At 42.9% G+C, this 14,073-nt stretch overlaps 1 protein-coding gene across 1 annotated transcript in view; it reads right to left on the reverse strand.

Moving 5' to 3' along the window:
- LOC144603346 (voltage-dependent calcium channel subunit alpha-2/delta-4-like) overlaps positions 1-14,073 on the reverse strand; it is a 74,770-nt gene that overhangs the window by 38,862 nt on the left and 21,835 nt on the right. The window contains exons 8-11 of the mRNA XM_078416489.1: positions 13,490-13,640; positions 10,450-10,524; positions 3,293-3,382; positions 1,050-1,163 (exon numbers count right to left, since the gene is read on the reverse strand). Coding sequence (XP_078272615.1) covers positions 1,050-1,163; positions 3,293-3,382; positions 10,450-10,524; positions 13,490-13,640 — 430 coding nt within the window. The remainder of the gene's footprint in view (positions 1-1,049; positions 1,164-3,292; positions 3,383-10,449; positions 10,525-13,489; positions 13,641-14,073) is intronic.

Genomic DNA, 14,073 nt, shown 5'->3' on the forward strand with positions numbered 1-14,073 from the left:
ACTGGATGTTTTCAGGAGGGAGTTAGATTTAGCTCTTAGGGCTAAAGGAATCAATGGATATGAGGAAGAAGCAGGAATGGGGTACTGATTTTAGATGATCAGCCATGATCATATTGAATGGTGGTGCTGGCTCAAAGGGCCGAATGGCCTACTCCTACACCTATTTTTCTATGTTTCTATTCCATTTTACTAGAATGCCCTAACCATATGCACCAATATGCTAAAAATTGGGATTCATGGGTATTTTGATACTTGTCCAAATAATAAACAGCAATGAGTAAGAAGATGAAGTGTTCTCAGGAACACTTCATCCTGAGAAGGCTTGATTGTAACTCTAGTGTCCTTAAGAAGGCAATTGTCATCTTTCAAGTTTCTATATCCCAAAGATATGGAGATATTAAGATCATTGAAAGTGAAATTCTTCTCCTACGTTATGCTTCTTCAATTATCTCAACTTCTTCCCTTCTCTTAATGATTTACATAATCCAGGCATGGATTACTGATATAAAATAAGAATTTTGGGCCCTTTTGTATTATCTTTTCTGTGCTCATAGATAACATGCCAATGGATAAAATCCAGTGCTCTATGTGTACCCTTTAAATTTCTGATACTCTAGACTGCTTCATCGGGCTACAAATTTAGTATCTGTTTATTCAGGACAACATGAGCAAGTTGAAATATTTTCATCTCAAACAATAAATTTTACATTCTACTTCTCACACAAATCACCAGTTATTTAAAATGGCATCCATGTACCCTACTTAGGCTGGGAAATACATATAACCAGAAAAAAAACCAGAGACAGTAGTGCACATACAGAAATTTGTATTGCAGAAGGAATTTGTATTACTTCCATGTTAGAAAAATAGTTTATCCCATCTCCACCAATGCAAAGAATTGAGCTATTTTTTGTCAGTCCTGTGCCTTCATCAGATCTTATCTGATATTTATTAGGATCTCATTGACTTCTGCATTTTCTTTGCTGGAAATGTCACTAAGTTGAAGGTGTAATAGCATCCACAGTTCATCACGTTGTTTATGTACGCACCTTACAGTCAGGCCAGTTGTATTGTTCAAACACTGGTTCATACTCTTCAACTGCGCCATCAGTGATCAGCATGATGGCCTGATTACACAGACTGCCTTGACCTGTCTCATTGAACTAATGGAAGGAATATTAAAAACAATCATTGAACCAACCAAGGGAATACAAATAGCAATGGCAATATATAGAAACAAATGTAGAAAATCAAAGACCAACAATCAACGTTGGGTATATGACGTGTACAAATTATATTTCCACAACAGCTCAATATTTATATGCAAATTCAATTTGTATATATCTCAGCATTGATATTCTATTCAATTGCATTTTATTAACATAGGAGACACGTTAGCACCTGCAATTTATGGCACTGTCAGCTGCTAATTTTGAGAAAACCATCACACTTTTGTTGGACATATAGAAAATCAATGTTAAACATGACATTAAAGTAATTTAAAATCCCCCCATCTTAGATATCTTCTGGATACCACCTGCACCTCAAAATGTTGAGTTCTCAGTATCATATCATATCATATATATACAGCGCGGAAACAGGCCTTTTCGGCCCACCAAGTCCACGCCGCCCAGCGATCCCCGCACACTAACACTATTAACACTATCCTACACACTAGGGACAATTTTTACATTTACTCAGCCAATTTACCTACATACCTGTACGTCTTTGGAGTGTGGGAGGAAACCGAAGATCTCGGAGAAAACCCACGCAGGTCACGGGGAGAACGTACAAACTCCTTACAGTACAGCACCCGTAGTCAGGATCGAACCTGAGTCTCCGGCGCTGCATTCGCTGTAAAGCAGCAACTCTACTTTTGCCAACAAGCGGAAACAACTGGGACAAAACCCATACTGTAATAAAGTGGATATGATTGGATATTATTTCCTTTGTGGGATAGTAGGGTATTAGGAGATGTAAGGGCCTCACCACAGAAGGCCAGGAAAAATGTAATGAACCAGATCTTCAGAATAACCAGTTATTCTTTTCTCTGTTGTTGGTCCTATGTTTCCTTCAAACCTTACACTTTGAGAATAGCCGTTGAGTTTCGTCAGATTCACCCTTGGTGTGGGACATCCGTTCGATAATTAGTTTGCCCAGCCAGAATGGTTGAAAATTTTAGAACAGCAAAATGAAGTTTCCAAAATGTCAGCATCTCCAATGCAACATAATCAGATGCAAATATAAATCCATTAGTCTCAACAGAACTTAAAAAACCCCACAGAAGATGTAACAAACTTGGTTCATTCTGTTATTTTATTGTTCTAATTATTTGTTGGTATATGTTTTAATGTTCCTTTCATTTGTTCAAATTACATGATTATTATTCAAATCACTAAATGCCTCTATTACAGACATTAAAAAAACAATTGAAACACCTATAATAGCCAATGGGCTATTAAAGATTGTCAAGGTACTCCATGCATTGGACCTCAGTTTACAATAAATGACTTGTTTTTTGCTGACCAAAGGCCAATCTGACTTGTGTGTGAAGACCCCAAAGGAAAGCTTGGCCTGTGTGCAGAACCAGCAGAAGACTCAAAAGCTTTGAAAACATAGCAACATGGACTGCTTGAGAGAAATTGGAAAATAAAAAATTAAAATAAATTCATCCCTTGGTACTTCCTGCTTCTACCAGACGTAAAATTTGTGCTCTCTGATTGTTCCAATATTAGTTATATCAAAGCTAAAATATTTTTCAGTTCTCATTAGACAGCAGTGAAAATGAATGCTCCACCCCCCTCCCTCTCCCCCTCTCCCCCTCACCCCCTCTCCCTCTTTCCCCCTCTCCCCCCCCTCCCCCTCCTCGCTAGGGTTGCCTCTCCTGCATTGGTGCAGCACCCTCTCCTCCCGCACTCTCTCCTCCCCATACTACCCCCTCCCCTCTCCCTCCCTCTCTTCCCCCTCCCTCCACCCTCCCTCCCCTCATCCCCCCTCCTCCCCCTTCCCCAACCCCCTCCCTCCCCTCCTCCCGCCCCCTCCCTCCCCTTCCCCCTCCACTCCCTCCCCTCCTCCCTCCCCCTCCTCCCCTCCCTCCCTACCCATCCCCCCTCCCCTCCCTCCCTACCCATCCCACCCTCTCCTCCCTCCCTACCCATCCCCCCCTCCCCTCCCTCCCTACCCATCCCCCTCCCCTCCCTACCCATTCCCCCCCTCCCCTCCCTCCCGTCTGTAGTTCAGGAACAAACAAACTAACAAGAGTTTTAGTATTCAGATGTTAAGATATACAAACCTCATTCAAGATAATGAAAGCTTCGATGAGCCCCTTATTTACAATTCCTGTTCCTTTGGCACTAAGCTTATCAACCAGTTGCTTGAAGTGCTGACAAGGAAAATAAAAAAACAGAAAATGTAAATAATTTGCACTGATAGGTAACTAATGACAAACATTAATAAAACCATTTTTGTGTGTAACTGAGTATTTCACACTCTTGTAAATCCCCCATGATATTGGTCATGATGTCTTTGATTTGTTGACTTTATCAAGGACACTAACTTAATGGCATACAGTTCCTAGTGCATGGCAGTGAAGAAAGAAGTGCTTAGGGTCTATACAAATTCTGAAAGCATCTTAGCATCCAGATAGAAATATTTTTTAAAATGGTCATCTGTGTTCTGGAAACAGTATAGAAGCATCTTAGGTAGGGAAGATTCTAAGAATATATTACATTATAGGCACAATATAATATAGCAGTGTTATCAAGAAATAATTAAATTTGACCTCTTACACTTGTATTATAGCCAGGGAATGTGGGGGGAGGATGGAATTATGAAGATAATCTTCTGCTTCGTATGAGCTTCAACAGTTTGCTCTTTGAATGTTGTTAAAAGGAACGACAGCGATTTTATAAGCCAACCTGGTAATGTTTATCCTGAATGTATGCCCATGCAGCCAATGCCCAATATCCCGCAGCCCTTGAAAGAGATTCCTAGTCAAACATGCTTCACGTGCATAATAGAGCCATGATGTAGAAGCCCTCAAGCTTTCATAGGATCATAGGCTGAAGGTGGTAGAAAAAGCAGGAGGTAATATTAGAATAGTGGTGCTACTACTGTTCGTGTTAAGAAGATGCCGCATCAAAGTTTATTTCAGGAAATAAAAACTCATGGTGTGGAAAGTAAAATTTTGGTGTGGATAGAAGATTGCCCAGCTATCAAAAGGTAGAGAGATGGAAAGAATGGGTCTTTTTTCAGTTGACAAGATGCAAATCTATCACTAGATGAATCTATTACTAAAGCTGGTGATAGGGCCGTAGAAAATAATAATAGATATGGGCAGAATCATCAAGGGTATATGAAAGAGAATCATGCTTGATAAATCCCTTGGAATTTATAAAGTTGGATCAAATAAAATGGATAAAAGTGAATCAGCTAATGCGATTACTACTATTGTTTGTTTTATGTGTGTACTTGTGAGTATGTGTATATATAAACACACCAAACTTTCGTTTTCTCTCTCGTTTATTATATTGTTTCCAGAATACTATGTTTACATATTCTGTTGTGCTGCAGCAAGTAAGAATTTCATTGTTCTATCTGGCACAAAACAAGAGATTATTAAAGAAAGTCAGAGAGCATCATCCAGAGGATAAAGGGTGAAGTAAATGACCTTTCATTTCACTGCACATCCTGTATGTTTATGTGACAAATAAACTTGACTTGACTTGACTTCAATTTCAAAGAAGTTGAGAAAAGAGAGAAGATCTTGGGTGCGTGCGCACAAATCTTTGAAGTTTGATACTGAGTGAGAATATCGTGATTGCAAGAAGATATGTATAACAGTATAACAGAGCTTTATTTGTCGTTCGGTACCGAAGTACCGAACGAAACTACATAGCAGTCATAGAAAAAAAAGAACACAAGACACATAGCACCAACACAAACGTCCATCACAGTGACTCCAAACACCCCCTCACTGTGATGGAGGCAACAAAACTTCCACTCTCTTCCCCACGCCCACGGACAGACAGCTCGTCCCCGACCGACCCGCACAGTCACCGCAAGGGGATGGAAGTCCCCCCGGCCGAATCGCACTGGGCGCTGAAACGTCTCGCGGCCGAGCCGGGCGATGAAAGGCCCCGCGACCAAGCCTTGCGCAGCTAAGTCCCGTGGTCGAGCCGCACCAGCGATGTAAAGTCCCGCAGCCGAGCTGCACCGGGCGATGTTAAGTCCCGCAGCCGAGCTGCACCGGGCGATGTAAAGTTCCGTGGTCGAGCCGCACCAGCGATGTAAAGTCCCGCAGCCGAGCCACACCGGGCGATGTTAAGTCCCGCGGCCGAGCTGCACCGGGCACTGTTAAGTCCAGCGGCCAAGCTGCACCGGGCGATGTAACGTCCAGCGGCCGAGCCGCACCGGGCGATGTTAGGCCCCGCAGCCGAGCCGCACCCCGCGCCGTGAGGAAGAAAAAAGTTTCCCCCACCCCCCCGCCACCCCCCACCCACACCACCACCCCCCACACATACACAACCAAAAAAAATACAAATACCATCCCAACACCGACACACAACAAAAAAAAAAGGAAAAAAGACGAACAGACTGCTAGCGAGCCGCTGCCGTTAGGCGCCGCCACTTCCAGATATGGGTGCCATTACTCAAAGGGTTGGCAGAGGCAGATAAAATTTAATGTAGAGAAATGTGCAGTTGATCTGGTGCAGTGTGTTTCCAGCAGGGTGTGGGAAGGTAGGGACACCACTGGATCTTCTGGGAGCTACACCTGCAAGAACTGTGTCCAGGTGCAGCTCCTGAATGAACGTGTGGTGGTGTTGGAAAAGCAGCTCGATGACCTCAGGGCCATCCGGGAATGCGAGAGCTTCCTGGACAGGACCTACTGTGAGGCTGTCACACCATGGGTCCAGGTCGAGTGAAGGTGGAAAGACCGTTTCAAAGGGGAGTGAACGTGGACTACAGGAGACCCCGGTGGCTGTGCCTATTGCAAACAGGTACACCCTCTTGGGAGCTGTTGGGGCAGAAGATGCTTCCAGTCCGAGCGGCGGACAGGTTGGTGGCTCTAATCCAGGCAAGGAGACTCGACCGGGGAGACCGAAGTCAGGAAGAGCCATAGTAGTGGGTGACTCCTTTGTCCGAGGTAGGGACAGTAGATTCTGTGGCGGCAGGCGGGACTTGAGGATGGTCTGTTGCCTCCCTGGTGCCAGGGTTCAAGACATCACGGACTGGCTTCAGAACATCCTAGTGAGGGAAGGCGATCAACCGGAAGTAGTTGTGCACGTGGGCACGAATGACGTCAGGAGGAAGAGGAAGGAGATACTGCAACGTGAGTTTAGAGAGTTAGGAAGTAGACTGAGAAGTAGGACATCGAGGGTGGTTATCTCTGGACTGCTACCTGTACCTCGTGCTGGTGAGGGCGGGAACAGAGAGATCGGGGATATGAATGTATGGTTAAGGGGCTGGTGCAGGGAGCAGGGATTTAGATTTCTAGACCACTGGGATCTCTTCTGGGGTAGGGGTGACCTGTACAAAAGGGACGGGTTACACCTTAACAGCCGGGGGACCAACAGTCTGGCAGGCAGGTTTGCTAGTGCTACACGTGTGGCTTTAAACTAAGTAGTGGGGGGGAGGGGTTGACAAATTGGGAATATGAAGATGGAGTTAAAGGGGAAACAAATACAGGAGAAATTGCAAAAGACTCTCGAATAAATGGGAAGGGAAGTTCTAGATGGGATAAGAGAGTAAGGTCAGGGCCAATTGTGACCGGTGTGAGAGGGGAGGTGAATACCCAAGTAAAAGTGTTGCATTTAAATGCGCAAAGTATAAAAAATAAAGTGGATGAGCTTAAGGCTCAGTTAGACATTGGCAAGTATGATGTTGTGGGAATCACAGAGACATGGCTACAAGAGGACCAGGGCTGGGAACTGAATATTCAGGGGTACACAACGTATAGAAAAGACAGACAGGTGGGCAGAGGGGATGGGGTCGCTCTGTTGGTAAGGAATGATATTCACTCCCTTGCAAGGGGTGACATAGAATCAGGAGATGTAGAATCAGTATGGATAGAAATAAGGAATTGTAAGGGTAAAATGACCCTAATGGGAGTTATCTACAGACCCCCAAACAGTAGCCTCGACATAGGGTGCGAGTTGAATCAAGAGCTAAAATTGGCATGTCGCAAATGTAATGCTACGGTGGTTATGGGAGATTTCAACATGCAGGTAGACTGGGAAAATCAGGTTGATAATGGACCCCAGGAAAGAGAGTTTGTGGAGTGCCTCCGAGATGGATTCTTAGAACAGCTTGTACTGGAGCCTACCAGGGAGAAGGCAATTCTGGATTTAGTGTTGTGTAATGAACCTGATCTGATAAGGGGACTCGAGGGAAAAAAAGCCATTAGGAGGCAGTGATCTCAACATGAGAAGTTTTACTCTACAAATTGAGAGGGAGAAGGGAAAATCGGAAGTGTCAGTATTACAGTATAGCAAAGGGGATTACAGAGGCATGAGGCAGGAGCTGGCCAGATTTGACTGGAAGGAGGCCCTAGCAGGCAAGACGGTGGAACAGCAATGGCAGGTATTCCTGGGAATAATGCAGAAGTTGCAGGATCAATTTATCCCAAAGAGGAGGAAAGATTCTAAGGGGAGTAAGAGGCACCCGTGGCTGCCAAGGGAAGTGAAGGACAGCATAAAAATAAAAGAGAAGTATAACACAGCAAAGAAGAGTGGGAAGCCAGAGGATTGGGACTCTTTTAAAGAGCAACAGAAGATAACTAAAAAGGCAATACGGGGTAGAAAAGATGAGGTACGAGGGTAAGCTAGCCAATAATATAAAGGAGGATAGTAAAAGCTTTTTTAGGTATGTGAAGAGGCAAAAAATAGTCAAGGCAAATGTGGGTCCCTTGAAGACAGAAGCAGGGGATTTTATTATGGGGAACAAGGAAATGGCAGACGGGTTGAACTGGTACTTTGGATCTGTGTTCACTAAGGAAGATACAAACAATCTCCCAGTTGTTCTAGTGGCCAGAGATCCTAGGGTGACAGAGGAACTGAAGGAAATCCATATTAAGCAGGAAATTGTGTTGGGTAGACTGATGGGACTGAAGGCTGATAAATCCCCAGGGCCTGATGGTCTGCATCCCAGGGTATTTCAGGAGGTGGCTCTAGAAATTGTGGACGCATTTGTAATCATTTTCCAATGTCCTATAGATTCAGGATCAGTTCCTGTGGATTGGAGGGTAGCTAATGTTGTCCCACTTTTTAAGAAGGGAGGGAGAGAGAAAACGGGAAATTATAGACAAGTTAGTCTGACATCAGTGGTGGGGAAGATGCTGGAGTCAATTATAAAAGACGAAATTGCGGAGCATTTGGATAGCAGTAACAGGATCGTTCCGAGTCAGCATGGATTTACGAAGGGGAAATCATGCTTGACTAACCTTCTGGAATTTTTTGAGGATGTGACTAGGAAAATGGACAGGGGAGAGCCGGTGGATGTGGTGTACCTCGACTTTCAGAAAGCCTTCAACAAGGTCCCACATAGGAGATTAGTGGGCAAAATTAGAGCACATTGTATTGGGGGTAGGGTACTGACATGGATAGAAAATTGGTTGGCAGACAGAAAGCAAAGAGTGGGGATAAATGGGTCCCTTTCAGAATGGCAGGCAGTGACTAGTGGGGTACCACAAAGCTCGGTGCTGGGACCCCAGCTATTTACGATATACATTAATGACTTGGATGAAGGGATTAAAAGTACCATTAGCAAATTTGCAGATGATACAAAGCTGGGTGGTAGTGTGAACTGTGAGGAAGATGCTATGAGGTTGCAGGGTGACTTGGATAGGTTGTGTGAGTGGGCGGATGCATGGCAGATGCAGTTTAATGTGGACAAGCGTGAGGTTATCCACTTTGGTGGTAGGAATAGGAAGGCAAATTATTATCTGAATGGTGTCAAGTTAGGAAAAGGGGACATACAACGAGATCTGGGTGTCCTAGTGCATCAGTCACTGAAAGGAAGCATGCAGGTACAGCAGGAAGTGAAGAAAGCCAATGGAATGTGGGCCTTCATAACAAGAGGAGTTGAGTATAGGAGCAAAGAGGTCCTTCTGCACTTGTACAGGGCCCTAGTGAGACTGCACCTGGAGTACTGTGTGCAGTTTTGGTCTCCAAATTTGAGGAAGGATATTCTTTCTATGGAGGGCGTACAGCGTACGTTTACTAGGTTAATTCCTGGAATGGCGGGAGTGTCGTATGTTGAAAGACTGGAGCGACTAGGCTTGTATACACTGGAATTTAGAAGGATGAGAGGGGATCTTATCGAAACATATAAGATTATTAAGGGGTTGGACACGTTCGAGGCAGGAAACATGTTCCCAATGTTGGGGGAGTCCAGAACCAGGGGCCACAGTTTTAGAATAAGGGGTAGGCCATTTAGAACGGAGATGAGGAAAAACTTTTTCAGTCAGAGAGTTGTAAATCTGTGGAATTCTCTGTCTCAGAAGGCAGTGGAGACCAATTCTCTGAATGCATTCAAGAGAGAGCTAGATATACTCTTAAGGATAGCGGAGTCAGGGGGTATGGGGAGAAGGCAGGAACGAGGTACTAATTGAGAATAATGACATTGAATGGTGGTGCTGGCTCAAAGGGCCGAATGGCCTACTCCCACACCTATTGTCTATTGATTCTTCCATTGATAAAAAAGGCAAAGAAGGCTCAATGAACCTATACAGGACACAAGTGAGTCAGCAAATGAAGTTTACATTCAAAATTCATCATCTAACTTCAAGAAGGATGTGAAGAGAAAATGCACAAAAGATTAACAATCATGGTTCCTGGATAAACATCCTCAGTTATATAGTTAAACTGAAGAATAGCTTTGTTAATGCTTTGTCTCCTCTTTGAGCAGTGATGGGCTGGAGGTTCCTGGGAATCAGGGGAGCTATTACACTTCTACTTGGAAACATTGAACAGACACTCTATTCTGAGTGTGGGATTCAGGAGTCTGCTTCGGCCAGACATGGCTAACTCAACATGACCTTCTGAAAATAGCTAGAATCTGGGTAGGATGATTATAAACGTTCAGTTATCCTTCCAGTGAATACTTAGAGACAAAATTGGTCAATTTTTTCAGTCCATAGAGATATTTCAAATTATATGTAAAGCTTGCTCATATGCAGGTATTATTCTGGATTTTTCAACCTGGAATTCACTTCCGAATCCATTAATGCACACCCAAATATTTTGATTAATTGCCATCATATATCTTTCAACAGGATCACATGTTAACCAGTCAGTTTCTTTGTCTCCCACTCCTCCCCCATACCTAATTTGGAATCCATCTGACAGTTGATACCGAATGTTTTAATAATGACTGCACAAATTAATCCAACAAAGATTTCCAACCATTCACACAATTCTTATCCTTGATCTCAAAATCTTCGATGCTCACCTCGCGGTTGTCCTTGTCAGCCTGCACCAGTGTTCCTTGGAAGCAAGGCTCAACATAATGAACATAATCATTGTACTGAAAGAAGAGAAGAAAATTTGCACTTTTAGATAAACGATCAAACTGTGCTCTTTCATTACTCAGCAACTTCCAAGGATGTGGATGGAATAGTATTTTCATGAAACCGATGTGAAGATTTTAGAATGAAATAACTTGAGTACTTTAATAAACTGGAAAGAATGCAGAGAAGGATGTTGCCAGGATTTGCCAAGACTTGAGGGCCTGAGCTATTGTGAGAGGTTGGGTATTGTTGAACTTTATTTCTTGGAGCACAGGAAGATGAGGGGTGATATTATGGAGGAGCATACGATCATGAGAGGATTAGATACGATACAAAATAGAGTATTTTACCCAGAGTAAGGGAATCAAGAACCTGGGGACATAGTTTAAGGTGAGAGGGGAAAGATTTAATAGGAAGCTAAGGGGCAACTTTTTCACACTGAAGGTGGTGGTGATATGGCATGAGGTGCCAGAGGAGGTAGTTGAGGAAGGTACTAAAACAACATTTCAACAACATTTGGAGGAATATAGGCCAAAAGCAGGCAGATGGCACTAGTGTAGATTGGCCATCTTGGTCGGCATGGGACGAAGGGCCTATTTCCGTGTTGTGTGACTCTAAGAAGATAAATATAATAAAAGATATTTTATTCAACCAATGCAATTTTCTGCATTTCTACATTGACAACATAAGATTCATTTGATGAACCAGACAATGTGAACTCTTTCATTCAATCACTAGTGCTGCTCTATCCAGCTTTCTCTAGTATGTTGATCAGTCTGAACAGTTCTCTACTTTTGTTTGAGTAATCCTGCAGTCTGTGGCTGCTCATCATGCTGAAGCTAAGGATGCCTTTAAGGCTTGGGTCCCGGCAGGTAGGCCCAGAGAGGGGCCTGTCCTGGATCACAAAAAGCTTAGTAATGCTCGGTATAAATATGCAGTTCGTTATATCAGCAAACACGAACAATTAATGAGAGCAGACTCTATGGCTGATAAGCTCCTTGGTAACGATGTTACTGGCTTCTGGAAGGAGGTGAGAGCTCTGAATAGAGGCAGTACATCGTTACCATGTACCATAGAAGGAGTCTCAGGAGCCGACAACATAGCTGATTTGTGGAGGCAACATTACTCTGAGCTATTCAATTGTATTAAAAGTGATCCCTACAAAGTGGGCAACATTGCCAACAGTGACAAAGTGGGAATCACAGCCAATAAGGTCTATCAAGCAATCACACAGCTAGCTGATAACAAAGCTAGCGGCTTAGATCAGATCACTGCAGAGCACCTCAAACTTGCAAGCCCGAGGGTTGCTGTCCTTCTTGCAATCTGTTTTACTGGCCTTATGAATCATGGTCTGTTACCGGACTCCATGTTGTTCGTTACTCTGGTGCCTGTCATCAAGGACAAAGCGGGCAAGGTGGGGAGCTTGGATAATTACAGACCGATTGCTCTAGCCAGTGTGTTATCCAAAGTCCTGGAAAGAATTTTATTAGATAGATTATGCTTTTATTTGGGTACTACAGACAACCAGTTTGGCTTCAAGGCTAAGCATGGTACTGATTTATGTATCTATGCCCTGAAGGAAATGGTTGAAATGTATAGAAGGCAGAATTCCTCTGTGTTAATTGGTTTTATTGATGCCTCTAAAGCTTTTGATCGAGTCAACCATCATAAGCTGTTCCAAAAACTGAGTCAAAGAGGAGTGCCTAACAGTATAATTAGGGTCCTGGCATATTGGTACGCCAACCAGAGCATGCAGGTCAAATGGGGTAATGCAGTATCTGTAACATTTGGTGTTGGTAATGGGGTTCGCCAGGGGGGGCTACTCTCACCAACCCTCTTTAATGTGTATATGAATGATTTATCTGAACAGCTTAGAGGCTGTAAAACAGGATGTATGATTGGTAACACCCTGGTAAACCATCTTATGTATGCCGATGATCTGGCGGTTTTTTCTCCTAGCAGTGCTGGGTTTCAGCAGATGTTGAATATATGCTCTGAGTATGGTGTCCAATTTGACGTGAAATACAATGCTAAAAAGAGCGTTGTCATGATTTGTAAAGTAAAAGGGGACAAAGATCTAGTCTTCCCATCATTTTACCTGTCTGGGCAGGTTCTATCTGTCTGCTGTAAAGCTAAGTATCTGGGACATGTCATCACAGATCAAATGTCTGATGATGAGGACATGTATAGACAACGCCGCATGTTGTATGCACAAGCTAACATGTTGGTTAGGAAATTCCACTGGTGCTCAGGAAATGTCAAGATAAACCTGTTTAGAGCGTACTGTACTCCTCTTTACACTGCTCCTTTGTGGATAAAGTTTAATAAGTCAAGCATCCATAAACTTAAGGTTGCCTATAATGACTGCATGCGCATATTGCTTAGAAAGCCAAGGTGGTGCAGTGCAAGTGAACTGTTTTGTAGTGCAGGAGTCAATACATTTCATGCCCTGTTGAGGAATCTCATGTTTAAATTTATATGCCGATTGAATGGTTCTCAGAATTCCATCATTGTGCTGCTGGTAAATCCTGGTTTCAGTGCCGTGAGATACCTGTCACCTATGTGGAAACATTGGTATTCTTGCCTTTTCTAATTTAATTTAAGTTTATATGTATATACTGTGTACTGTATGTGTATTCTAATGGACCATGAGTCTGCTTAATAAATTTTAATAATAATAATAATAATCCTGCAGTCGGTGAATCGATCAGTGAAATTAAAAAATAAGGCTTTGTTCAACTGAAAATAAATGTAGATTAATAAGAAGAACTTGCTACAATTTAGTTATGCACACCAGTGTTTTAGAAACCCTCAGACAGTTGAGCGAAGGACGTCAGTCAGGGATGTACTGGAGTTATGAAGACTAAAAGACTAAAAGTTTTTTTTAAATTGGAGCAATGTCATGTGTTGTTTTGGAATTATATAGTTTTTAATAACTCTCGACAACGAGGCACAGACAACTTCAGCCAGAATTTTACTTACAGCAATAATATTGACAAAATCATTTTCACCCAATGTGTCCAGGATTGTGTTAATGGTATGTTTGGCAATTGTCATTCTGAGGCCTTTCATACTGCCACTGATATCTAACAATATGATTATGTCCTTTGGAGATGTTGCAGCCTGAATGTACCTGTACATATGAACATGAGAACATTAGAACACAGAAAAACTTACTTTTATTAAGCATCCTAAAGTGAATGAATTTATAGTTATCAATCCATCTGGAATCAAAAACATAGTCTGGGTCATTTGAGCTGGCTTAGAATCATGAGGTTATACAGCACGGAAACAGATCCTTTGGTACAACTCATCCATGCTGACCTGAGTTAGCAGGTCTACTTGAGTTAGTCCCATTTGCCTCTGTTTGGCCCTTATCCCTCTTAAACTTTACTATTCATGTACCTGTCTATTGTAATTTAAATGTTGTAATTGTATTCGCCTCTACAACTTCGTCTGGCAGCTCGTTCTACACACGTATCACCCTCTGTGAAAAAGCCGCCTTTCAGGTCCATTTTATATCTTTCCCCTCTCACCTTAAATCAATGCCCTCCAGTTTTATATTC

Source organism: Rhinoraja longicauda, chromosome 20, assembly GCF_053455715.1.
Source record: "Rhinoraja longicauda isolate Sanriku21f chromosome 20, sRhiLon1.1, whole genome shotgun sequence".
NCBI lineage: Eukaryota > Metazoa > Chordata > Chondrichthyes > Rajiformes > Arhynchobatidae > Rhinoraja > Rhinoraja longicauda.